The 26,899-nt window shown below is 42.2% G+C and overlaps 2 protein-coding genes across 5 annotated transcripts in view; both read left to right on the forward strand.

The window, feature by feature from the left end:
• Window positions 1-1,149: 1,149 nt before the first annotated feature.
• wdr89 (WD repeat domain 89) lies at window positions 1,150-4,737 on the forward strand. Its single transcript, XM_073483681.1, has 2 exons — window positions 1,150-1,317; window positions 2,106-4,737. The coding sequence occupies exon 2, from the start codon at window positions 2,130-2,132 to the stop codon at window positions 3,285-3,287; it is 1,158 nt and encodes a 385-aa protein (XP_073339782.1). The 5' UTR covers window positions 1,150-1,317; window positions 2,106-2,129; the 3' UTR covers window positions 3,288-4,737.
• Window positions 4,738-6,894: 2,157 nt separating this feature from the next.
• The window catches only part of ppp2r5eb (protein phosphatase 2, regulatory subunit B', epsilon isoform b), a 47,619-nt gene continuing 27,614 nt past the window's right edge, over window positions 6,895-26,899 (forward strand). Inside the window, exons 1-2 of one of the 4 annotated variants that reach the window (XM_073483101.1) lie at window positions 6,895-7,290; window positions 15,467-15,627. In XM_073483101.1, coding sequence (XP_073339202.1) covers window positions 15,471-15,627 — 157 coding nt within the window. In that variant the 5' untranslated portion in view covers window positions 6,895-7,290; window positions 15,467-15,470. Of the gene's footprint in view, window positions 7,487-15,463; window positions 15,628-26,899 lie in introns of all 4 variants that reach the window. The other 3 variants (XM_073483100.1, XM_073483102.1, XM_073483099.1) reach the window with 3 other exon arrangements.

Below are 26,899 nucleotides of genomic sequence, written 5' to 3' on the forward strand. Positions count from 1 at the left end.
GCAGAACTAACAGACCTCTGAACCATCTGTGACCAAACTGCAGCTGCATCAACCAGAAAAACTGCAAAATTATCTGAGATATTAAAAGAAAAAAGTCTGGAATAAATCATGACAACTTCGGGTTAGATATTTATTTACATTACAAACGTCTCTTTGGGCTTCGGGCCTAAATAAAACCTGTGTAACCTCCTCTAATGTGCAACAGAGCTGCTCTAGATGCAAATCATGTTTGAATACGTCCACGGGGGTTTTAATGACTTCTCCTCCTTCATCCACACATGGTGCTGTGGTGCTGTGGTGCTGTGGTGTGTCACAGGACGACCGGTTTTCCACTTCGCTCTGCCAAAGCTGCAGCAGAGACAGACTGCAGCTGCTGGCCTGGACATTAAAGACATCTGTCTTTGTTTTTTCTTCTTCTTCTGCCCAGTGGCGTGTCAACCCCAGTGAAAGCTCAGGAGGATTGTGGGTAAACTTCTGTGAACTTCTGTTTTATTGGAAATGAGTCACACAGGCCGAAGACACCTGCTGTCACTGAGGGTCAAATGGACGGGGCGCTTATAGGGACATATTTAGATTTTTGCTTATAATCCTCGTCAGAGTCTTTGCCCTCATGTCTTTATTAGTTATCAACACTTAAATTCATATTTTCCTGACGAGTGACTTCTTGTGGTAATGACTGATTTGTGGCAAAGGTGGATGGAGCTTGTTGTTTTGAGTTACCTGCAAAAATCTCCTCATGTTAAGCAAATATTAGAGTTGGCACAGTTAAATAAAGTCAATGCAAAGACAGGAGTGGGTGCAAACAGATATGAATTCAGTCAGCAGGAGGTGAGTTCAGGTAAAATCATGAAATAAGAAGGAATGGAAGAGAAACTGGAGCAAAACAACAACAACAACAACAACAACAACAAGACAGATATGTATTAAATCTGTCTGTGTGTGACTGAACTGTGCCACCTCAGATTTGGGTCAGCTGGAGAGCTTCAGACAGCTTTAAGACCTGCTGCTGCCCCCTGCTGGGCAACTGAGGACTCACATCTGAGTTGCGGAACCATTTATTGAAGGAATGTTGCCACCCGGCTGTAAATATTGTGACACAGAGTATTTCCTCCATGCGTGTTTTTACAGCAAAAGAAGTGTGATGATATTATCGATGATTTTTACGAGTTTTTGATTAAAATTAATGTTTAAATAGTTCATAAAATCGTCAGAGTGTGGTAGAGTGACGTTTTTTCCCAAAATGGCGACAGACTTGTTGAAGTAATCTACAAAGTTTGGGTAGTTTTTCCTGAATTTGTGGAGATTTCTAGCACGTAGGTAGGTTGGAAATGACAACACATGACACATTAATAACAACACTTAACACACAAAAACAATGACTGGTTTAAACTGTGTTTGTGACCCGATTTCTGCTTGAATCTCTCAGAGTTGAAGAAGCTAGCACCAAACTCCATTCAAAAATTTGTATATTTTAGGTTTCCGTGCCAAAAAAATATCACATTAAATACAACTAATATCCGTCACGAAGTGGTATGTTTTATTCTTCAATTCGGCATTAGTTGTATCCACCAAACGACAATTTATTGTAATAAATTCTCAAATTGCAATAAATTGTGAATTTAATTACGTGAATTAGCAGTTAATGTTGTACTGAGTGTATGCCGAATTGCTAAATGATTTTTACAGATTCCTAAAACATTAAAAGTTATGTGTTAATGGCCACCCAACGACGAAGATGATGAAGAAACGTTTTAGCTGTTTTTTGCTGTTGTACACAGCTGCAACCATTAATCCATTAGTTGTCAACCAATATATACCTCACCAACTATTTTAATAATAAGTTAAGCAGTTTAAGTCATATTTTAAGAATAAAGAGTCAAAGTTATCTGATTCCAGCTTCTTAAAAGTGAATATTTTCTGGTTTCTTTCCTCCTCTATGAGGGTTGTGGACAAAACAAGACATTTGAGGACGCCATCTTGGACATTTTACAGCCCAAACAATTATTTGATTAAAAGAAAAAAAAATAAATCAGAAAGATTGCATGTGACAAGAAGCTTCGTGGCCTCTGAAACTTTAAGTCTATGTTTTTTTCCTTCCTGTTCAGTTTGGTCCAATCCACTGAGCATTCATGGAGGGTTTGGACGAGAAGCTCAAAGGTCTGTCCATCGCTCGCCGGTCTTGCCCAGATGAACCCACCTACCTGCTGGACGTGGCCCTGCAGCCGGCCGGCCTGCTCGCTGTGTCCTGCTCCAACTTCACCATCCACCTCCACAACAAGGACACTCTGAGCCTGGTGGGCGAGTATCGAGGCCACAGCGGGCCGCTGTGTGGGGTCGTTTTCTCCCACACCTCCCCTGACTTCCTGTACTCTGGCTCTGCTGATGGGACGGTACGAGGCTGGGACGTCCGCCGCCCGGGGACAGATGCAGTCCAGGTGTTTAAAAGCGACCCCTCACACAGCTACAGCAGCTTCGACCTCAGCTGCAGCGACACGCTTCTGTGTGGCGGCACCGAGCAGGTGAACGAGGAGGACAGCTTCCTGGTTTTCTGGGACGTCAGGAAACCAGGCAGCGGGCTCCTCGGGGTCTATTCTGAGTCGCACAGTGATGACGTCACACAGGTGACCTTCCACCCTCGAGATAAAGACCGTCTGGTGTCCAGCTCCACAGACGGCCTCGTTAATGTGTTTGACCTGAGCCGGGGGGCGGAGGAGGAGGCGCTGCTGGCCACCTGTAACAGCGACTCATCCGCCAGCTCCGTCTGTTGGTCCGGAGCAAACTACACCCAGCTGCTGTGCCTCAGCCACGACGAGGGGCTCCACCTGTGGGATCTGTCTCAGCTGGACACAGACGAGCCTCTCACGATCTTCAGCACCTCTGACGCCCGCAGCCTGACTCTGACAGCTGACGGAGGAGGCGTGGATTACCTGGTGGGAGGGAGGTGGCTGGAGGAGGCCCAGAAGCTGCTGGTGGTCGGAGGGAAGAACAGCGGGGAGCTCCACCTGATGGAGTGTGACGACGGGGGGCTGCGTCTGCTGAGGAGCCTCGAGGGCGGCCACGCCTCCACGGTGCGCTGCTTCCTGTGGGACGCAGCGGAGGAGGCTCTGGTCACCGCGGGAGAGGATGCTCAGCTGTTGCTATGGAAGCCAGGAGGGGAGGATGCGCTGGCGTCGGGGAAAAGGGAGTCGATGAAGAGCAAATCAGCTTTGAGACTCAAATCAAGGCCGCATAAAAAACACGGCTACCAGAGAGAGAAGAAGAGCGAAAATGTCAGCTCCACACAGTGAATCACACTGACTCCTTCACCAACGTTTAATTTATGAGAGAAACATATTCAAACTCAACAAAATCCTTGAATCTGAAAAACTCTTTGATCCCACTGAAGGTTTGGTCACATTACACGTCTGACTCTGAATATTTGCTTTCCTGTGTTGGTTCAATCTCCAGCTGCTCGTGAAGACCTGCAGGCCAAAGTTCATCCTTGTTCACCTTCGACCGGGCGACTGGCGTGTTTTATCACCGTATTTTGTACATTATCACGGAAGTGTCACACTCGTACACCGTCTACAGTCTGTGATGCAAATTATTTAGGTCACTTGTTCTCAAAGTGAGGTCCGGGGACTCCCATGGGTCCTTGAGTAGGTTTTCAGGTCTTCAGCAAAAAAAATTCAATCCATAAGTAACACAATAACAGAATATGTAACTATTTTGGTAATAAGTTTTTTGTATTAAAACACCTAAAAGCAAAATCCCTGTCAGACGGGGGACCCTGGGACAAAATCTTCTCGAATCTGTGGACGACTTTGTGTCAGTTTAGTTTGAGAACATTTTGAATACGTCCAAAAGTTAATATATACTCACTCTTTCAGTATGAAGACTAAATCCCTTTGATTTTTCTGTGAGCTGTTGATTGGATTTTTGCCTCAATGCAACACACAAAGGAAACAGAAGAAATAGAAATATTTGTTTTCTCTTTTTAAAGTTGGCAGTTTGGTCGACGACCACCGGTACACATCGTGTGTACTTTCCCACAGGGCAGTGAAAAACACTTATTCTTGAATACAAACTGAAAAAACAATGGAGCTCAACTGAAACTGGATTTTTTTGGGACGATATCAATTCTAGAGAGTAAAAAATGAATCAGATATCAATATATTGGCTGATATTCTTATATATTTTACACAGAATATAAACATAAACAGCCATTTTTTGCAATGATCCCTCAAATATGTTTAATAAATTATATTAATAACAGTTGTGGCAAAGATTTGTACGTTTGTATATGTTTAATTATTAATTACCTCAAGTATCTTTCTGCATTTTGTTTTGTACAGAGAAAACATCTGCTGATATGTATAAACAGTACACAGAAACATCTGTATTAAACAGTATTCCCCTAAAGAAACTGGTACCCAGCTGAGTAATCTTTGATATTTCCATTTTTAAATTAAGATTTTTACCACTTTTGAATCACAGATTTATTGCGACATCTTATTCCTGTGATATGATGGTGATTTCTGCTCTGAAGCTGCTGGACGACTTTTGTTACTGCATCACATCCTGAAAGTCACCGGAGCCGCCCAGCACAGCAGGATCCCACCGAGAGCAGCTTTCAACCTCACATGGAAAAGACTGGAATAACATGATTGGCAGTGTGTGTGTGTGTGACTCCTGCAGTGAGTTGAGGCAAAAATCTCCTTCACATTAGAGACATTAAAAGATTTTCAGTGATCTGTGTGTGGGGTTTTATTTTATTGAAGCTGACACCATGTTATAATGAAATAAAAGACATATTTACATGATGAGACAGACTGAGTCATTAAATTATTAAATCTGCAGGAACAGAGAGGTTATAACAAGAGATTCTCTGGAAAAGAAGCATCTCTGGGGTCTTTTAAAACAAATATTCAGTATTTTACCACTCATAGCCGCAGACAGATTATTATCCATTATTAACTAAAAGAAGTGGTTCATTTTTTAACCCTTTTCTTCTCATGACTTGTTTTTTTTTGTCCTGTAGGAGCTGAAGAACACACTGAGATGATGGTGTTCGATAAAAATGTTAAAAAAGTAGTAATATTTTGTACAAACACTAAGCTTGTGTACCAGTTATTGGTAGAACTATGATGCCACCAGAATTTAGAGTTCATTTTAAGAAACAGTGATTTTAGTGTGCACGCTGGGATTTTTAAATATGCTAACGATGGGAAGCCAATCCCGCGTGTGATGTGGAAACTTGAAGCCTCCAGTGCACACACACACTCTGAGAATGGACTTAACAGTGAAGTAGGAGACATCTTGTGTCTATTTTTTTAACTTGAAAAATAAAAACTATGCAAATTTGCTTTTTCTTGAATTTTTTAGTGGGCGTCATCTCAAGGATTTGAATGTGGTAATTATACTTTTTTTCTGCAAACACCAGACAAACATTAAGGAGTTTTGTATGCAACATTACATGAGTGGATGGGATTTTTAAGTACATTTCTGATTGTTGTTGGCTATATTACTTTATCTATTATTTTATTCCATTTATTGCACCTTAAGATTTAAAGACCTTTAATAAGATATATGATGTGGAGACACAGTAAGTTAAACCACCAAACACAAGATAAAATCCCACAATAAACAAACAGCCAGCTATTTTGGACATTTTTCACCATTTTCTGACATTTTACAGACCAAACAACTATTTGATTAATAGAGAAAACAATCTACAATGAAAATACTTGTAAGATGCAGTCCTAGTTGTACAAATACATTATAAAGTGCATAAAAAAATCACAGCTTGTGCGATTTGAATATTGTACTTGTTGAGTGTTAATTCTGTAATATTTCTTCCTTTTCTGTTTGTCAAAGCACTTTGTGAACTCTGTTTTTAAAGGTGCTGTATAAATAAAGTTTATTATTTATTAAAGTTTGCATATTGTTCATTGTACATCTTCTACCTCATTGTTTCTTCTTATATCTTTTAGATTTATAATGTTATGTTATACCAATGTTTTTCATTGCAAAGCTGCAAGGAACATTGTTTTTTTCAGCCGTGCTCCGGATGATAAACACTTTAACTTTAAAAACAGTCAAAAAAACAACAAAAACATTTTAAAAACTGCAGCTTGTGCGATGTGCATATTGTACTTGGCCATATTGCCATTACAATAGTTGTTGCATATTGTTCAGTGTACATCTTCTGCATAATTTTCAACCTCATAGTTTCTTCTTGTATTTCTTTTTTAGATGTTTAATGTTTTACCTCGTGTTTCATTGCAAAACTGCAATGCAAAGTGTTTTTTTCAACCGTGCATGTGACGATAAACACTTTAACTGTAAAAACAGTCAAATAAAATCATAAAAACATAAAAACATTTGCAGACGGCCACAAGGGAAACGCAACACATTGCCCACCCTGCTCCCTCCTGCATGCACGCCCATGTCCGTGCCCTAGCATTAGCTTTATGCACAGCAGACCTGCATGTTACAGTTATGTAACTCTCTGCCCCTGAACGCATCCCTCTCTAATCTCGGGGCTTCCTCGGGTATCCTCTCTCTTCCCGCACACGGCGCTGAGCCGGGCCGGTGTATTATTATAATATAATGCAGTAAAAGCCCGGTCACAGGGCCGTCAGAGTGCGGGTTAAAGAGTGTGGAAGTGCAGGGCTGGGCCTCGGACAGGTTTAGCCTCATTCCTGCACGCTGTGTGGCGGAGACTCGCTTCGCTTTCTGCCCCGATCTCTTCCCTTGTCCCTTCGCCTCCACCTAACCGACGGATTCGGAGCCTCATTTCCCTCGAACGTGATTGACGTCCGGCGCCGTCCAATCAGAACGCGTGACATTGCGCCCGGCGGCCAATCGGCGTCGTACGTCGATCTCAGCCCCGTCCAGCACGCTGCGGTGCGTCTCTGTTATGTGTGCCATGGTCTCAGCCCAGCAGTGTTGACAATAGGGTGAAAAGAAACAGCCCCGAATCATAAACGAGCTGAGGAAAATACCAAAATCCAGGGGTTTTGGGGAAGACGAGCAATTGAATCAGTAACAGGAATGTAATTGCGTGAACCTAATCGTTTTATATAGCCGTATTTTGTTATTAATGGGAGTTTGAGGATTATTCCGTTGGAAGGAAAAAGGTACTCGTGGGTTTGGCTGTTTCAGGCCAAATTTTCCTGCTGTTCCGCCGCTGCTTGGGAAAGGCTGTTCGCACCGAGCTGGAGGTAGCCTAACAGTTAGCCCGATAGATTTCCAAACATAGGATAAACTCCTCGCCGCCGTCTCCGTTGCGAACCGCAAAGGATCAAGGTAAAGTACTACAATTGGAGGGCTAACAGCCACTCGGTCGGCTGCAGCTTGTCGGGCTCGGGTCGGGACTCGGGACGGTGTGTGTTTCCCAACCCAGTCGGTCTGTCAGTCTTTGAGCGCTAGCTAACGGTAGCAGCATTAGCACTGCCCCTGTATTTACATCTGGGATGATGGGTGATCGCCCAAGCCCGCCCAGGTAACGTTACTTTACCTGCACACATGTAAATTTTTAGATCTGATCCAATCAATGTTTTCACATCAGCTTCTTGTGTTTCATTTGAAAGATGCACTGAAAGCTAGCAGGTGGCGGCTAATGAGCTAAAGCTACATGTTCTACTTGAGCTAACCCGCGATAGCCGTAGCACTAACGCTAGCTAGCTAGCTACCTAAGATGCCATTTCATGTGATAAAACTTAACAGTTTTGGTAAAAGACTAGATTGTCTCCATGTTAAGAATATTTAAGTATTATGTGTACATTCAGGAGACAACTAGCTAACCGTATATTGGTTTAATTCAGTTAATCGGGTAGCTATAGTAGCTAGCTAGCTAACGCTAGTGAGGTTATCGCGCTGTCAAGTTTTGAATATTATGCTGCTTGCTGCTGCCAGGCCCAACATGGCCAAGCTAACGCCAGCTCTCCTAAACGGCTTGATTTTTGACCTTTTGTGCAGTTGTTGGCCTGCTTTGCTGCTCTAGCTGATAACAGTAAATATGTAACATCAAATTGCACTGTAAACGGATCTAATCTTTATTGTGTTATTTGGCTTTGGTGGTGGCTTAGTGGCTGATCTTTCCAGGGCAGAGCTAAAGCATTCAGGTTTGCTTAAAAGTGAATGCTGATGTTTAATCCCTCATGGGTTGGAAAAAAGCCCCTGTGAATCTGGTCTGAGACAAGTTTAGCCGCCCTGTCAAGTGAAGCCAACTGTCAACTGTGTGGTGATAATCCGATATGAACTTTGACAGTGTCTGACAAAGTCCTAACTCTAAAAATGTCACCGGTCTGTCATGTATTCTTGCCTTTACATCTTGTGTAGTGTGTGTTCAACCAGTCAGAGGGAGATCATCACCACTAATGACACTGTAGTGACATGGATGATGAGAGGTAGTAACACAGCGAGGAGTGAGAGACGTGAGAGCATGATGTGTGCCGGGCTGCCTTTGTCGTAGTAAGGCAAACATCTCGCTCACACTTTTACCTGTGTACCTTCATTCATGTGTGAATGACAGCATGCCAGAGGCCAGGTGTGGCACATGTGATGGTATTTGCAGTGCCTGTGTGTGTGTGTGTGTGTTTTTGTGTAGGCATATTCCTAGTTTTGGTTCTTTCACAAATCTTCAAGGTTTTTTAATGTCACGCCACGTTGAGGGTTCAGGTCCAGAGCCGAGATAGGTGAACATCCAAAGTCTCTTGTGTTTATGATGACTCGGGTGTAGTAACTGCCTCCCTCTTATCAGCTGTGTATGCCTGTCGTTTTGTGTGTGTGTGTGTGTGTGTGTTGAAAGTTGCTGAGTTCATTTGTTCTCGGCTGTGTGAACAGCATAATTATACCTTGAACGTATCACACCAATTAGACATGCTGTCAGATTGCAGTATTCAGTCAGTAGTGACAGCAGTGAGCAGCAGACGGATTTGAAATAAGCAGATCTGTGATTCAGACTGATATAATTAGTGCTCGGACCACTTAACCGTTTAGCAGTAAACCTATGAGAGTGATATGTAAAATAACCGGTCCATGTTGCTGTGACAGGCCTGAAACTCTCTCGGTTCTGGCCTCAAAGTTGAAGAAGCTTTGGCTTTAATTTAATACGTTACTTAAAGGTAAATTCTTTTAGTTTCCCATCGTCATCGTGAATGGTGGCGTGTGGCTTTCCTTTTTTAAATGCAAACATCAGCATGTGAACACAGATATTGAGTTAGAGCTGCGACAGTTAATATATTATACATAGACTAATCAGTCTGAGTCATCTTTTTATTTAAAGAAAAAAAATAATTCTCTGATTCAAGCTTCTTAAATGTGAATATTTTCTGGCTTCTTTCCTCCTCTGTGACAGTAAACTGAATATCTTTGAGGACATCATCTTGGGATTTGAGAGACATTGACATTTTTCCCAGTTTTCTGATATTTCATAGACCAAACAACTGATCGATTAATCGAGAAAATACACAGCAGATTTATCGACCATGAAAATGAATGTTACTTGAAGCTCCGTATTGAAAATGAATCAGTTGAGAGTGTGTGCACAGTTTACAGAGCTGAAATGAGAAGTCTGTGAAATTTTTGCTTAAAATAATACAAAAAACTCATGAAGCCTCTGGTTCAAGCTTGTCAGGTGTGATTATTGCTGTTTTTCTTAATCTTATATGAGCAAACTGAATGTTTTGGGGTTTTAGTCGGGGGGATGACCAATATGGGGTTTATAGGGCCGATACGGAGGCTGATTATTAGTCGTCAAGGACGCTGGTAACAGATATTTGGAGACGATATACATTTGCAGAATTAAGAATAATCAGTGATGGAAGTACGATTTGTGGGACTACAGACACAGAAAGGATGCTGCACCGAAGGAAAAGTGTTATATTTTTAAATTGATGTATTTTATTAGCAATCAGACACAAAAAACACAGATACCCATGATGATAAATCGGTCCATCTCTTAGATATTCTTAGTCTGCCTGAACTAAAAGGCTACAATTTCCAATTACATTGCTCCGGTTGAGTGAAATGAGGAGTGAATATCTCAGCCTGCTTGTTAATCACGTTCACATTCAATTTATTTCCCCCAGAAATCACACGCGAGTTTAAATGAACTAATATTCAGACCCGAGGTTGAGTCAGAAATCCAGCGATGTTTGATTTTTGCAGCCCCGTGATATTTGAATTTTAACTTTCAGACCACAGGCGACATCCTTGAGCTCCTCTCCTGCCAGCCTCCTTTTCATCTCCTGTGTGTAAGTGTGTGTGTGTGTGTGTGTGTGTGTGTGTGTGTGTGTTTGCATTTTGTTCCCTCACTTCAGCTCTTTTTCGCTCTGCCTTGCCGATGCCTATTTGTTGACTTCCTGGCGAACGGCAGGCTCCCTCCCTCCCTCCTCTTCCTCCCTTTCTGTTGCTCTCCCTGTTGTCGGCCGTGCCCCCTCCTCTCTCCTTCCTCCTTGTTCTTTAATCCCACCCTCCCCGAGCCTGTTCGGATGTCATCTGGTCTCTTATGTAAGAGGAATGGGAGGGGAATGGCTTTGGTGCTCGGGTGCCATACGCCAGACCAGCCGCCGTAGTCCTGCTCTCCCTCGTGTGTGTGTGTTGTGGCGGCACTGGAGTGTTTTCACCATTAGCCGGCTGGTCGTAGAGAGCGATAGACAGTGAGGGACTGATGGTTGTACATGGGGACTCCAGTGCCCCTTTGCACAGGTAAGTGGAGCCGAAACAAGTCCGTTTTAAGATGTTTCTGAAGGAGGACGACTGCAGTTTATCCACTGGTGGCATTCACCAGGTGGCGAAAGCTTTTAAGCATCGGCAGCTCTTTGAATAATCATCGTTGCCATTGGCGATGTAGTAGGAAGAAACTGAGAGTCTGATGAATATTTTCCTCGCTGCTTTATCAAGATGTACAACTTCACAGCAGAGAGACTCTGTTTGATCAGAGCTGAATGAAGCTGACTGGCTGTGTGAAGCCTCCCTGCAGAGACTGGAAGTTGTGTGCAGCATGTATCCGAGGAGGAGAGTGTTTTTAACAAGTGCCTCCTCAGTAGGGCTGATTATTTTCATTCTCGATTAGTAGATTAGTTGTTACGTCTATAACATGTCAGAAAATGTTAAGAAATCACCACGATGACATCCTCAAATGTCTTGTTTCTTTTACTGTCCTAGAGGAGTAAAGAAACCAGGAAATATTCACATTTAAGAAGCTGAAATCAAATAATTTAGACTTCTTCTCCAAATAATTACTTACACAAATTACTTGATTGATTGTTGCAGCTTTAAAGTCAAATCTAGCTACAAATCTCAAAGTCAAAGTGCAGAATCTGTACAGAAAAAGGTACCAGAGCTACAACTAACAAGTGGTTTCATTATTGATTATTCTGCTGCTCTTTCTTCTGTTCTTTTGTTCATAAACTACCAAAAAACGCCCAAGGTGATGCCTTTAGATGCCTTTAGATGTCTTTTTATGTCCAAAAACCCAGAGACATTCAGTTAATGATATAAAACTGACAAAAGCAGCAAATCTCCACATTACAGATGCTGTAAAAAGTGAATTGATGATATTTTTGTTCACAAAATGACTAAAACGTGTGCTCTATTATTAGACTAATCAATTAGCCAATGGTTAGTTTAAAGCTAAACGTCTTTTCTTAGACCCTCCGTTCTTTCCTGAGTGAACCTTTTTTCTGTATATTTGATGGCAGCGTGTTGCCCCTCGCCATCGTCGCGGCAACTCCCAGAAATGTGGATTTTACAGGAATAAAAAACCTGACAGTCACAAAGAGTGTGCACGTCAGAGCTGTGCCGCTATAAGCCATTAGCCGGAGATAATCTCAGAGTGAAGGTGATTTTCAGAGGCTCTGGCCTGCTTTGCCCGGTCTTTGCGAGGCTCAGCAGCACTCAGAGAACAGGTGTTGAGGTGTCGATAGGCAGTTTTTATTTGTGTTTTCACTGGAGCTTGAGATGAGGCTGACATGCTGTTGGGTCTCGCTTTGTATGACATCTGAATAGTCCTGTTTCAAAGTTTGAGAGGCGAAACTGTCAATGAGGGAGAGAAATTAACATATTTGTTTATTACGCATTAGCAGTTCCAGATTAATGACGACTCACCTGCTAGTGGACGAGTTAAACCTAGAAACCACTGATACGACGGATCAGCGATCAGCTAGAGGTATTTTCTGATACTGATGCCCGACAGAATGCATTCATGGGGCTGGATCATTAACAGCTGTGTGGTTATGAAAGAGAAGACGATGAGCAGCGGTGACAGATGACTCTCGTCATCTTATATAATTGGTTCTGTCGTGTGTGAATTTGCAGTGTGGGGTAGTAAATAAAAACAAAAAAGAAGAGTCCCCTGAGTGCTAGTTAAAGTCAATTTACATAATTATGACGTAGATTTAATTTTCCCTGTGTGTCCACTACATGAGGATATTTAATTTACCGAATAAAACAGCAAAGTCATCACCTTTGAGAACCTGAATCCAGCTAATGTTGGCGTTTTTTCTTGATCAGGATTTCTGCAGGTCCTTCAAAAGTCTTAGAAAGTCTTAAATTCGATCGATATTGGGCCTTCAAAGTCATAAATTTGAGTTTTTGACGTCTTTATTGCCACAAACATTTGATGTAATTTAATTTATCCATCTTTTAATTCATTTTTGTCAAAATGAGTCGAGCTCTTCTGCGTGAAAGTCCACATTTCTCATGTTACAATTCTTAATATGCACTTTTTACTTTACACCTGGCAAAATGTAGAGTAACATAATTCACTTTAATAACTATATTACAATATTATACCTGCCTCTGCAAGGGACCACATATATATTACCTACCTTTTATTAATATTACCTGCAATGCTTGAATAAGAAAAAGGTGATTAATCCAGAAATCAGTCTTAAATTTAGTTATAAAATATCTTGAAAGTCTTAGAGTAAAGCGTCTGATACCTGTAGACACCTTGTTGATAATTTACTTAATTGATTGATGTGGCAACAAAAATTTGTTTGGGTTTGATTTCTTCGTTAATCGATTAGTTGTTCTCAAATGTCTTGTTTTGTCCACAACCCAAAAGATATTCAGTTTATTGTCACAGAGGATGAAAGACACCAGAAAATACTCACAATCAAGAAGTCGTCATCTTAAAATCATCTTCTAATAACAACATTGATAACGAGAAGAGATCGGCCAGGATCACGTGATCTGTTTGTGTCACAGTAATTAATCAGCAGCACGTTGTAATCTCTGATAAAAAAGAAAACTTGTTATAAGTTAGGAAAGTAGGACACTTGGCACTTTTGCTAACCAGTTTCCTGGGGGAAACCCTGAGTAGGGTACAGATATGTGGGTCTGGAAAAGAGGTAGAACAAGGATTTGGACATTTCGAGGTCCCGAGTTTGAGAACCGTCTTGTTCTCATGTTAGTCAGCTGATGTAAATATGCGCAACATACCATGAAAACAGAAAACAGATAAAGTTTTAAACAGTTAAAACTCTGCGTATTAATCACAGTTGTCAGTCTTGATTATAATCTCCCTCCGCTTACACTCGTATTGCATCAATGTGCTGACGGTCTCTAACCACAGATGGAAGTGAGTCGTCTGCTCTGCAGTCATTAATCACTTTTAAAACTGCAGTGTACTGTATGATGATGGACGATCAGCTGTGCAGCCTCATGGAGCCTGTAAAAGGCTTTCACTGTCAGCTAGCGTCGTCCGTATCCTCAGGCAGCAGCATGACGTGTGTGTTTGTGTGTGTGTGTGTGTCCGCCGTTATGTACGAGGCCTGCTGGACATACTGTACGACTGCGTGACTTTGACAGAGCATCAGAGATGCAGCCGGCACAGAGTACGGCCCGCAGCGTCTCATTCACGTCTTATTACATAACGGCTTTTTGCTACACTTCTGATTTATTTCTTCTCAGGACTTCTTCGTGTGATCCGGCGGTGTCGCCTCCTGAGTTATTGTTGCTTGTATGGAAGTCTAGACGTCTAAATTAATAAATAAAAGTTAGTGACAGAGGAAGTGAATGATTAGATTGACAGTTGAATTACTTAACTGCAAAATTAACTTCATTTCCATAGATCAGTTCTATTATAAGTAGGGTTTTAAGGAGTATAAAATTTTAAAAACAATTTGATGGATTGCAATGAAATTTGTCACAAACATCCTTGAAGTTTATACATCCCAGGTCAAAACTTACACATATCTAATACGTCTGTCAGTCTTTCCAAAGTCCAAGATGAAGCCCGACAGCCTAAAACTTTGTCTCCAGTATCATCACACGCTTCCTCTGTCAGCTGTATAGAAATATTATTTTTCCTCGTGGGTGTGGTTCAAAGAAGTAGTTTAGCAGTAGTTTGCTATAAAAAGTGCAACATCTGCGGCGGCTTGTTTTTTTTATTGTCACCGCCTGAGCAGCCGGTTTGTTAGAAGTCCTTCGGACCTAATCAGCAGCTCACACACAGCAGCGGACGTTTCCTCAGCTTCCTCCAACTCTGGCGGCGCCTCGCAGCCGCAGACCAGGCTCCATTGTTGTGGGTAGACGTTGGTGTTTGAGTGTGTTTTGAGCGTGATGGCCTGTTGGCAGGTATGAAGGCGGTGTGTGTTTGTGTACTGTAACCGGGCCTCATGCTGGGAACATGAGGCCGTCTGCTGTGGCTGCACAGGTTTGTTGTGAGGCTAATAAAATGCCGGGGATTTTAAAAAAGTTGGTGAGGATGTTGTTTTCTGTCTGTGTTTATAACTTTCATGAGATCACTACTAAGAAAAATGTATAGCTGTGCAACTGCATGGTACATGTAAGAAGAATGCAATTCATTTTCATGGTCATGATAAATAATTTCACAGTTTATTGTTTTATTTATAGATTTATTAGATATTCAACGACTCATTCAAAGTTTTCAGGCACTTCAGAGTTCATTTTGATAAAGTTACAGCATAAAGGCAAGTCATATATTTGTTTTTACATGATTACAACCTGATTTATAAGCGTTGATCATCATCGCCGTCGCCTGTTAAACATTAAAGCTGAAACTAATGATTATTTTCACTGTCCATTAATCTGCTGATTACTGTTACGATTGATCGATTAATCGTTCGGTCTACAAAATGTCAAACAAATTGCAAAAAGTGCTCATTACAATGTCCCGGAGCCCAAAAAGACATCGAAAAGCAGCGAATCCTCACATTTAAGATGCTAAAACCAGCAAAATGTTTGACATTTTTACTTAAAACGATTAATCGAAATAGCTGGCAAATAATTCTCTTTAAATCGACTGATCAGTTAATCATGCAGCTCTATCAAACAAATCAAAAAATGTATATTTTCCTTATGAAATCCTCGTCAGTTGAAGGCCAGTTTCACTTCTGTAAAACCTTCAGTATTCTGTGGTTAATCATTCTGCCCTCAGTGAACCGAGGAGCTCTGTGAACGCACGTCTTGATGTGATTGTGTTAACCTCCCTGTGTGTTTCTCCCAGCAGGGCTATGTCCTCGGCAGCCACCACATCTCCATCTGTGGACAAAGTGGACGGATTTTCACGGAAGTCTGTCAGGAAGGCCAAGCAGAAGCGGTCGCAGAGTTCGTCCCAATTCCGCTCTCAGGGCAAACCCATCGAGCTCACGCCCTTGCCACTGCTCAAGGGTAAGAGGGGAGGAGGGTGTGTGTGTGTTTGTGTGTGTGTGAAAGTTGGGGTTGATTTGTCGGAGTGATAACCCGACATTAAGTAGCTGCTGAAATCCACTTTGTTTCTGTAAAAGTACTCATATTCAGCTCACAGATAAGAAGGGTGTTTCACAAATTCAGCTTGTCTGCAGAGTCTTGCTTCATTAGGCGCCGCTGACCCCGATAGGTCAGTTTCAACACAGTTTGAACTTGTGACTTCTCCATTTAGTGTTATTGAAGTCAGGCGTCGGCTGTCGGAGTAAATGAGATCTGTAATTGTTCTAATCAATGTCGCCTCATCTTAAACTATCTCATGGAAGGAAATTGATCGCTCAGTTCATCTACTCATCGTTCTGCTGCCTCACTGGAGGGAAAAGCTGAAGTTGCATGAGCAGAAGTCAGCAAACAGCCAGTTTTCTCCTTTTTCTTCAAAGATTAGAGCAGAGATTACCCCGTTTGCTAACAGGGCAACAAAACATCCAGCAGATCAGAGAGCATTTCAAATAAAAGGTGACAGCTCTACTGTTGAGTGACCTGTTTTCTCTACAGAGCTGTTTTCTCTGTGAGCGAGTTGTGTGGATGAATGCAAATTAGGGAGGACAGAGACCAAAGATGTACAGTCACTGTAGGAACATGTGCAAAATGGAAAAAGATGGATTTTAAGAGAAAAAACATGCTTACAGATCATGAGCTGAAATGCTCCTTTACCACACAGTCACTGAAGTGAGTTTTGTCTTTGGACTCATAACATATACAGTCCCAAAATCCAAAATGTCTCTAACAGGCTGGACACACTGGATGCGTGTGCTGGGTGGCATTACCTCCCTTTTCATTTCAGCATCCATGTTAACAGGTTCGACCAGCCACACTGGATGCATGAGTCGTGTTTCTCACGCCAGTGTAAAGCGCGGCTGCTGCGTCTGGAGTCTCGCATATTTCTACCGCTTCATGCGTGCTGTTCTCAGTAAAAATAGACCTGAACGTGACCTGTAGACAGTCATATCCACATCATACCGACATTTCGCTACAGTTTTAATGTCTGTATGCGTAATATGTCACATACATAAAGAGAAAATACACGTGAGGGGCGACTTCTTTCTTTCACTTTCACTTTCTCTCCCTCCCTTCCTCTCTTTCCCCCTCGTACTTTCTCGCTCATTCAAGGCGGGATACAGGAAAATAACATCATCATATTCATTGATAATTATTAAAGACAAACTCAGTGTAAACAGATAGAAACCCAGGCCGGAGCCGCGCTGCAGCAGCATCGGCGTCCAGCCTGTAAGGTGGACTTTCAGGGTGTCCCGGTCGTCCAGGGGTTCAAGATGGTGTCTGTGTAGTTGGTTCAGTGGTGCATGACGCCAAAAATGTTCAATTTCCTGGATTTAAAATTACTTCGTAGTCGGCTGCCAAGTGTAAGCTTATGGAAAAGGTGTTGTCAGCCCCCTCTGCATCATGTGACATAATCATATAGTTTGGTCCTTATACCCTTCGCTGTGCTTTCGTCCCTGATTTGAGTAAAACCTCTTTTTCATGTCTGAAATTCTGCATATTTTTAGCATTTGACACGTGCGTGCTGAAATTGAACCTGATATATTTGTTGTTATGGGTCTTGAGTGAAATATAAAGTGAAGTTCTTTGCGTTCAAACATTTTAAGCCGCTCGACACACGTCTGTATCGGCCAGGATGTATCTTCTTCCATGTTCGCCTTGTGGAGTGAAGATTCTGCAGTGAATTTTCGACACTGACTTCACCTCTCCCCCAGCTTAACATGTAAACCACGCACTGTCGGCCCGCTCTCCGTCTCCTGAGCTCTCCTCAGCCCAGAGAAGCCTTCATGAAATTTTGAGCCCAGAAATGATTGTGAAACTGGTGCAGCCGCTAAACTTCGAGCTAGTTTTGTTTTCTTGCTTTGCTCGTTACAGAGTCGAGCTCTGTCTGAGTGTGTTGTTGTTGTTTCCATGCCCGCTCGTCTGTCTGCATAAGTGTGTGTTTGTGTGTGTGCTACGTGCCTAGACAGGTAGATCACTCAGGGCAGGACATTGCTGCTGTCTGTGTCTGTCGGTGACACAGAAAAGATGTCTCGATCTTCTGAACGTTCAGGGTCTGGTTCAAGTTAGATGGACCTTGTTCGTATGTTGTCTCTTAAGCTCTGTACATCTGTAAATGTTTGATAGGGCCATAATAGTGACCCCATCGTGTGACCCCTTTGATTAATCTTGAAGGCCCTTTGTGGGTCCTGACCCTCAGGTTAAAGACCACTGATCTGGACATTAGTTGATTGATTATCACCCAGATTAATTTTTAATATGCGTGTTTTAATGATGGATACTGAAGACGGCAGCGACCTCCTGACATCGTCTCTGACTCTGACTTGACATTTCACACTGCAGATCAAAGTGAGTCGGGTGATGCGTGGTATGAATTTGGGCGTAGTAATACACACCTCGCATTTCACCTGTGTAAATACAGTGCTGGTGTGGTTGCCGGTAACAGCAGGAATGTTGCCGCACAGAAACCAAACAGACTGTCCACCTGTCTGAGTGTGATGGAAAATCACTTCCTGGTTTCTTCCTTGAAACTTAAAAAAAGAAGAGAGGGGTCATTATGTCAACCTGCTCTCCGAAGTGTCTTCTTTCATTTTGTGGAGACGTTTCTTCATCAGAAGTCATACGACATGTTGGGCTTTAGTGTGTTTGTCCAAGCATCTCCCATTTACTTTGACACTCCTTCTTTTTTAAGTTCCTTGGTTTCTTCTCCGCCCTGACGCCTCATAAATGTGTCGTCCCTGTGTTTACATGTTAAAAAGTGTGTGAGAGAGAGTCTGCTTCATGCTCCACTTAGACTCGTTGTCTTTATGTAAACATCGTCATGCCAGCGGCCCACAGCAGCCCACAGCAGCACACCTGACCTCCATACGCAGACTAAGTGTTGATCCAATGACCTGCAGACAACATTAGTAAACACGCTCACTGTTTGAAGGAATTAAACACCCAAACAATGTCATGCTTGTTTGAACTGTTTCAAAGAAAGGCAGAACTGAGGTTCCTAGAAAGCAGAATGTCTCATTTCCTTTTTCTGGACTACTACAAGAGCATTATTATAGAAATAACACGGCAAATATAATCTAAAACATTAGTACCATGACAGTGTGACTCCGGGGTGTATGGAAGGCTTAGTTGAAGGGGTGTGGGCGTCCTTCTCTATTAAAATTTTACATTTTTCAATAGGAAATATGGAATTTCACATCATTGTAGATCATTATTATTAATCAAATCTGTGTAGAGTTTGAAAAGCTTAATGATAGAACTTAGTGTAGGAAGTAGAAGCATTAAAATAAGTTATTAACCTATTTATACACAGGATTTGTAATTTCCCTCGTCTGTTTCCAGGTGACGTTTTGTCCAAATACAAAACAAAGATCAACATTTTCACCTTCTGACGCAGAAGAAGATTTTCCGTTAACGGTGTCAGATGATTCTTTATCTTGTCATCTTGTGCGCCTCAAAGGTTTTATTGTAGTCGAATGGTGCAAATTAGGCCTGTCACTTTTTATTTGAAATTCAGACCATTATAGTGTATAAACGCAACAGGCCGTTCTTTGTACTCCAGCGGGGGAACATGCATAAGTCACTTTCACTTCTGTTTGGTTGCTGTCTTCTCAGTAAATTGGAGGGAAATGGACGAAAGTAGTGAGCTGTAAACAGAAAATAGTGACGTTAAATATTTTCAGACAACAAAGACCCGTCGCTATAGAAGAAAACATTTTAATAAAGGTAAAGTTTTTGGTGACTAACATGCAAGTCACCCGTTAGTGTTCTGATAATTGGACTAAACAGTCATTTGGTTTTAATTTTAATTGATGAACTAATAGTGGACTTGGGTGGTGATTCAGAGGCCTGGAACGAAGCGTAACCAGTTTCCCCGTGACTCAAATAAATGTATTGTTTTTCTTTTTGAAGCAGTGACGGTCCGAGTACACTTTGAATTCTCGAAATATGTGATTTTGTTTGGATTTTCATGGAGAACGGGGAAAATATCTCCAAGTTACATGAGCTGCAACAATCAATCAATTAGTTGTCAACGTGCTGATGATTAATTACTGTGACACGAACATATGACATGATCCTGGCGTATATCTTCTTGCCATCAGTGTAGTTACTAGAAGATGATTTTAACTTTTTCTTTCCTTTGGGTTGAGGTCAAAACAAGACATTTGAGGACCTCATCTGTGGCTTTGGGAAACTCAACATTTTTCACCGTTACTTACCACACAACTAATTGATTTAATCAACAGATTAACTGAAAATGAAAATAATTGTAGTTGTGGTTGTTATTGTAGCTGCATGATGGCTTATTGTGGAAACAAAAAATCAGGACATCAATCCTAAAACGGTAAATAAAGCCCAGTTACCGCAGTATAATCTCTAATCTAGGTGACAGTTTAATTGTATAATTGTACAGTGGATTTGCCAGCAACAAGTGTCACATGTGTAAAACAGGCAGAACGTACTCTCGGTTCTTGTCGGAGCTTATTTTAGTTTGTCTTTTATCGCCGCACTGTAATTATCTGTGTGTCTGTGACTGAGCCGGCACACGGTCGCTCTCTTTCAGCAGCTCCCTGCTTCAGTTTCACACGTTCACTTCACATTCACACAGCTCCACACATTTCTCACCTCCTCAGTACAATCACAGTCTGCTGCTCCTGACCGCCGAGCTGCTCCACTGGAGCTTTTACCCCCGCACAGGCGCTTCAGGAGGCGGGTTACTTACAACAGAGTCGGCCAGACCTAAATTAGAAACATAGTCAGAGATAACAGATTTCATTGTGAGGTGTTATTCCCTGTCGGCTGCTTCTCTACTGTATTCTGCAGAGACTTACTGTACGTTATGAATCAAAACACGGCTCAGATTATCACATTTTTTAAATCGGTGCATCATTGATGTCCTTCTGAATGAGAGTGGCACCAAGTCTCTGTGTGGGCAGGCAGTGTGGCTGCTGGTGGAAGGGCTGTTCAGTATTTCAGACTCCATGTTCATTTTAATCTGCATGATCAGCTGAGACGTCTGGTCTGACGAGTGCTGGTCCAAAGTGTTACTTTCAGTACCAAAACGATCATTTTAATGGCCTCAATATAAACATGCTTTTCTACAATATTCTTGAAGTTACATGTTCCTTTAACACAAGCAGCAGTACGAGAAACGTGCCTCGATAAAATACTGAAATCAGGTTAAAATAATAAAGAGTTATAAATTGTGTTGGGCTGTAGTGGGAAAGAAACAAAGCTGCGTTTTTTTTAAACCATCTTCGGGTTCAGCCAAACGTTTTTCCTTCACTGGTGTGGTGTGGAAATCATTTTGGCAACGTGAGACCAACGTGATGCTGATGCTTGGTGTTGGCTCATAAGATGAATGTGCCAGATTTAGCTAACTAACAGCATTTTTTTTTATGTGTTTTAATGTGCTGTGAATGAGGCTTAATGTCAGCTGACATCCAGAAAAGATGGTTAATATCCTGAAACGGCAACACAATCCTGCAGCTTTAGATAGTTAGTTTATCTACACTGAAAGAAACAGTTCAACATGTTGGTAGATAAGCCTTTTTGCTGTCTTTTTGATAAGTACAGAGCTAGAGCAAAGATGTGGTTACCCTAGCTTAGCATATCCACTGGAGGCATGGGTAAACAGCTAGCTGGGCCAAATCAATCGTGCCTTTTCGTAAATTCAGCATTAAATGCAATACATTAAGTTGTTTGTGAAGAATCGGGACTGGGATCTGGAAACCTTCCATCTGATCACAAGACGACCACACTCACCTCTGAAGCCTCCCTGCGCTCCCATATATGTCTGTCTGTGTAAACCAAGTGGAAGAACAAGGATTAAGTTAGCCTCTTCCCCTTGTCTCCTGTGAACTTTAAGCCACAGTAGACTCTCTGTGACGAATCCCGAAAGTCCCGTGTTAAACCGCCAACCGGCGAAATTGAATTAATAAATGCAATCAACAAGGCCAACCTCAGATGACCATACGACATGCGTGGCCTTCAGGAACGCCACACAATGACTGCCTTTTGTTGACAGACTCTTCTACCTCTAATCTCTCAGCATTATATAACTGCCAGGGAGATGTGTATAGGGCAGCACTGTGTTTTACTAACTGGCTGGCAGTCTCTGAGGCCGCCCCAAGGCTCGACCCATTTGGGAATGTTTTACACCAGGGTTCAGAGAAAGAGGTCAGATATATATATATTTCTGCTTTTCAAGATTTCTCAGATCCCTTTTCTACCTTATTCGTTACCTCCGGGCTGCGTTTCTTTTATTTTAGATGAGATGTTCTTTGTTGTTTTTATGCTTCCTGTTTTTTTCTTTAGATATTCTCTAGACACGTCTGCTTTTCCTTTGAAGTCTGAATTCCTATTCTCCCGCTGTGTATATATTTCTGGATGATATTTCAGGATTGTTTGTTTTATGTAAGAAAGGGACGAGGATACAACAGGTTTTTTTTTTTTTTATTTCAGTGACACTCGTAAAACCATAACTTCCTCTGTTTTTGGAAAAGAATTTCCTGTTTTCTTGCGTTTTCTATTAAATTTTCTAGTAACCGAGGAGGATGTTATCATTTATTGTGGCAGTGTGAATAGGATTTCTGTATTTTGAGGCCACAACTCAACAAAAACAGACCTCTTCTCCTGCATGTCCTTCATTTAACCTTTGTTGCATATTTTTTTCTTTCTTTCTGATGGAGGAAGATGCTTTGCTCTGTTTCTTTCCCCCCCCATTTCCATAATCTCTCCCGCCTTGAGGTACACATTTTCGGCAGCAGAAGCAGAGGTGGGCGTAGATCTGGACGGCTGTACTCTGCTCGCAGACTGCAAAAAGCACATCATCAAGATGCACAAATCACATCTTTCCCCCCCTCCTCCTCTTCCTCCTTCAGTTTCTCCTCCCATCTCTTTGCGGGTTAGTCACCGTCGCAGGTCACACTTCAGCCAGAAATGACAGGCAGGGTCTCGGTAAAGCACGGTGGATTACATAAATCCCGTCGGTGGCTGTGCAGCTCATTCTGAGACGTTTAGAGGAAGACTAGGAGGGCGCAGTTTCCTCAGGGGGATCCCCGGGCAAATGGATGACGCAATCAGGAGGAATACTCGCAGTAGACCACAATAGATTAGTCCTCATTGCTGTGTGAAGCCACCACTGCCACACCCCTGTTCAACAGATACTGACACTGGCTTTTTCCTCACGCTGCCAGTCGGCTCTGTCTCGACGTTTTGGCTGAAGGTCAATGGGAAAAAACTTGGTGAACCTGCAGTACAGTCAATCCAGACGATCTCTGACGTCATGTGGAAGAGAAGTGAACATGCACGGACATGTTAGTCAGTGCCATTGGTTTGGTGTTGTGACTGAAACAAGTAACGTCTTATAATATCCCACAAGTATGTGATTTAATCAAAAATAAAACCCTCTGGGGTTTGGCAGGAGTCTGTTGTGTTATAGTGCAATATACTGATTGTAAAGCACTTGACCTTGACGGGCTGAGAGGTGTCATTCTGTCACAAGATGCAGCAGTAAATCTCTTTTATCTTAAACTGACATTTTGTGGTCAGAGTATGGTTTGTCTTGGTTGCTTGTACTTCCATCGCTTGAAATACACTCCTCGCATAAAACTGGTCTGACGCTGCAGTGGAAAGAAGCAATCATAAAAAAGGGCAGTGGTATTCCCCTTCGCTCAAAAGGTAAAACAACCAGACCAATAAACGGGACCAGTACACACTCACGCTGATGGGTGACGTACTGCGAGTTGGACGGTGCTTGGTTTGGGCTTGATGCCTGTTTTGAAACAGGAAACAGTAAGGCGGCCAGCAAGTAACAAACTCTCTCTCTTTGGACTCGAACGTACTCTTTGCCACCGTGAACAGTGCATAAAAATTGTGGAGCAGTCTGTAGTTGATACAGCAGCCCTGAAATCCTCCAGATGACGTCACGTTTTACGTCAGTCGAAGGATTTTCGCTGGCAAAAGAGCGGGGGGATGAAGGCAAAATGCAAAGATTACCGTTGTTTATTTGCATATACTACCAACACTGTAGAGATACAGATGGTTAGGCTGTTTGATTGTTTGGACAACTTTAGTTGAACATTTTCAGCACACGTTTTTTTTTTTTTGTGACCCATTCCTCTTTGTTCATCATAGCTGTATCTCACCGAGAAACCACAACACTCCCTTAAAATAGGTCTTATGAGCTCTACATCCGAAGGCTAACCCGAGTGGCAAAATTAAGACATAATGAACAGAGTCAAACATCCTCTCCCAAATAGTTCAGGACAAAAACATGTACTGTTTAGACCCTGAGATTACTTGTTTGAATCCTGCAATGACTGACAAAAGATTGTAAGATTGCTGTTCTCGTCTCCTTCAACAACTTCTGGCAAACTGCGCTTGAATCTGACTCTTAATCTTCCACCACATTGCTCAGGTTGTACTACCCAGCTCCCAAATGGGACTGTACACAGCTTTTATGAATGAGAAGCAAAAACAACAAGAGTCTCCTGAATCAATAAAGGTTAAATATAAAGCCAAAAAATGGAGATGGAAATTGGAAGCATTACCTGTTGTTGCTGCCTGCAGACCTCAGGGGGTTTCTATGATTTGTGTTTTGCTGTAACTCGTTCAAGTAGACGGTGAAAAGTTTTCTCCAAAGTAATAAACGTTCATAAGAGGAGGGCAGGAAAAAATCACCAGCAAAGCTCCCTGGTTACCACCAGAGTTGGCATAGCAACAAAGAAGATCACATCACATGAGTCGACCCTTCATGTATCTCGGTATGAAAAGTCTGCAGTGAAATCGTAAATTAACAGTAGCAATTATATAATCTCATGTATAGTTTGAGCTTCGTTAAGTGTTTCCTCAGAGATGTTCGCTGAAGGAGGTAGAACAAGGAATGCAAACAGAAGAGAGAGAGAGAGGTGACGAGGCTGGCGGGAAACCTGGAGGAAGGATTAGGAGTCCTTTTAATGTTCTGAGGCAGAGGAAGGAAAGGAGGAGGAAGAGGAGGGGAAGGATACTGCTCAGCATAAACAAACTCAACTCCTCCTCTGTTCGGGAATCTGTCCATCCCATCCTTCATTCGTCCCCACTCTGTGGAGAAAATGTTACAAGAAGCAAGAACTCTTGAAAATAATCTCTCATCATGTTCGATTTTAATCTGAGATGTGCCTGCACACATTAGAGAAATTCTCTTCTATCTACTCAGAGAAAATCAGTTGTGACAAATCGATTAATAGATTGTAAAATACTTGGCGATTAATGTCATGTGTGTAATGGGAAGTGCAACTCATCACCAGCCCATTTCTGTATTATTCAGTCTTTATTTGGGTTTTGGTACAAACTCCAGCAATTTAACACAAAAAGTCAGCACATCCCAGCCTCTCTTACTTCCATTTTGATGATTTATCTATCTAAATATGTTTCTTTCAAGTCCCATGGCTTAATGGAGTGAGATAGCATATTGCTGTACCCGTTTCATTAATGTGCAATACTGAAAAAAACAAAGATTTTTATAAGCTTACATAAAAAAAAAGAACCACTCCAGTCAAAGCAAATCCAAACTCCTATTCGCCTTCCCCCAAACAAAAGATGTAAGAACTGTTATCCAACATTTGTTGACAGAGGGAAAAAAAGGACGATTACCACCAGACACAATTGTTAGACTTGCCCTTGCCTGTGAAGTCTGGCTGGTAAACTGAAAGTACCGGGGTAATTTGTAGTCCACCAACGTCCGTGTGAGGAGAGGAAAAAGATTTGTGAGTAAAAATCAGCTTCCTTCTGCTCCTGTGACTCGAATGTTTTCCTCCTGCAGGTGCTCTCCTCTCTTTCCTCTCTGACGTTAGCTGCTGTGACGCCTCACGATCGACCCCCCTCCTATCTCAGACGCTGTGACATAAATGGGAAAAACCTGACAAACGCAGCTTGTTGGAGCACATATCTGATTTCTGCGGCTAATGTGGGCCAAATCCTCATGTGGCTGAGCGTGTTGTTGGCATTTTCAACCTGAATTAGGTTCCTCTCGAGTCTCAGGCTCACGTCCACTTGTGTTGGAGGACTGATGCGTCTCTGACCTCTCTGGGCAGCAGGCTTTTAAATAAAGAGAGGGGCAGAAAATAGAAAAGGAAGACGGAGGTGTACAATGAACTCACGGCCCGCCCCTGTGTCTCTCTGCGGCTTCCTCTGGTCTCTGTTTGACCAATGAAGCCCACCGACACGCTGCCTCGTCTTCCCTCCCCTCAGGAGAAACCCGATCCACGAGGTGTCTCTTTACATTTTTCCAGCCCCACTCGCTACAAACAAGTCACAAGCGGAGCGTGGGTCAGCTAAACTCCTGTTGTCCACATGTTTGGCTCAAATCAGCTCACACCGCAACGTTCATGACTGTCGCTTTCTGCCGTTGGCGCCCAACAGGGAGAGGAAGCCTGAATAAGTGAGTGACGGTACTCGTGAATGCGTATGTATGTGTGGGGGTGCTCACCAGCGAGCACAGGAGAGTGTTGAGTGTTAAAGTTAGCCTCTGCTGTCAAGGGCTGACGCTGCTACCAGCCGGCCCAGCCTGTCATGTGTGTGTGAGGCAGATGGAGAGGTGGACTTAAAATGGACTGGGAATGGTAACAGAAGACGAGTGTTTTCACTGGCTGACAGGAGAATGGAAAGTTCACTGGTGGATTGAGAACATTTTATCTTTATGATTCCATGTGGAAGAATGTGCTGCTTTGTATTCGCGTTGGTGTTGACATTCTTCGAAGGTGGATTCAGCCTGTGGCGAGGTATCAAACCTGTCCTGAGCTGGAGCCAAAGAAGAAGCAGAGATTCAGTAAGGAAACATAACTTTTGAATCCTGCCTTTTAGATTCTTGAAAGTGAAGTTTGAGCCTGCTGAGCTTCCATCTTCTTTGCAGTTAAGCACATGTCAATACACGTGTGTAGTGTTTACAACATACTGATTATTTTCATTTTTTAATTATCTATCAGTTGTGCATTTTGGTCAGTTGTCTTGTCTAAGAAAGGTTCTGGAAAATGAGCAAAAGTTTGACTACAGTTGTTTTGTTTTGTTCAACTGTCTGCAACCAAAGACTGTGTTTTCCGTTTTATCATGATTATTCACTTAAACGATCGCCTTTTAATCAAAGTTGTTGCAGATAGATTTTGTACTTTTGATCAATGCATGAGTTGAGCTCTGTTGCAGTAAATGTTTTAAATTATAT

This window comes from Pagrus major, chromosome 16 (assembly GCF_040436345.1).
Source record: "Pagrus major chromosome 16, Pma_NU_1.0".
Classification (NCBI taxonomy): domain Eukaryota; kingdom Metazoa; phylum Chordata; class Actinopteri; order Spariformes; family Sparidae; genus Pagrus; species Pagrus major.

What these genes read in the sequence shown, in the direction of transcription:
- wdr89 (XM_073483681.1), top strand. Translation starts at nt 2,130, where the DNA reads ATGGAGGGTTTGGACGAGAAGCTCAAAGGTCTGTCCATCGCTCGCCGG.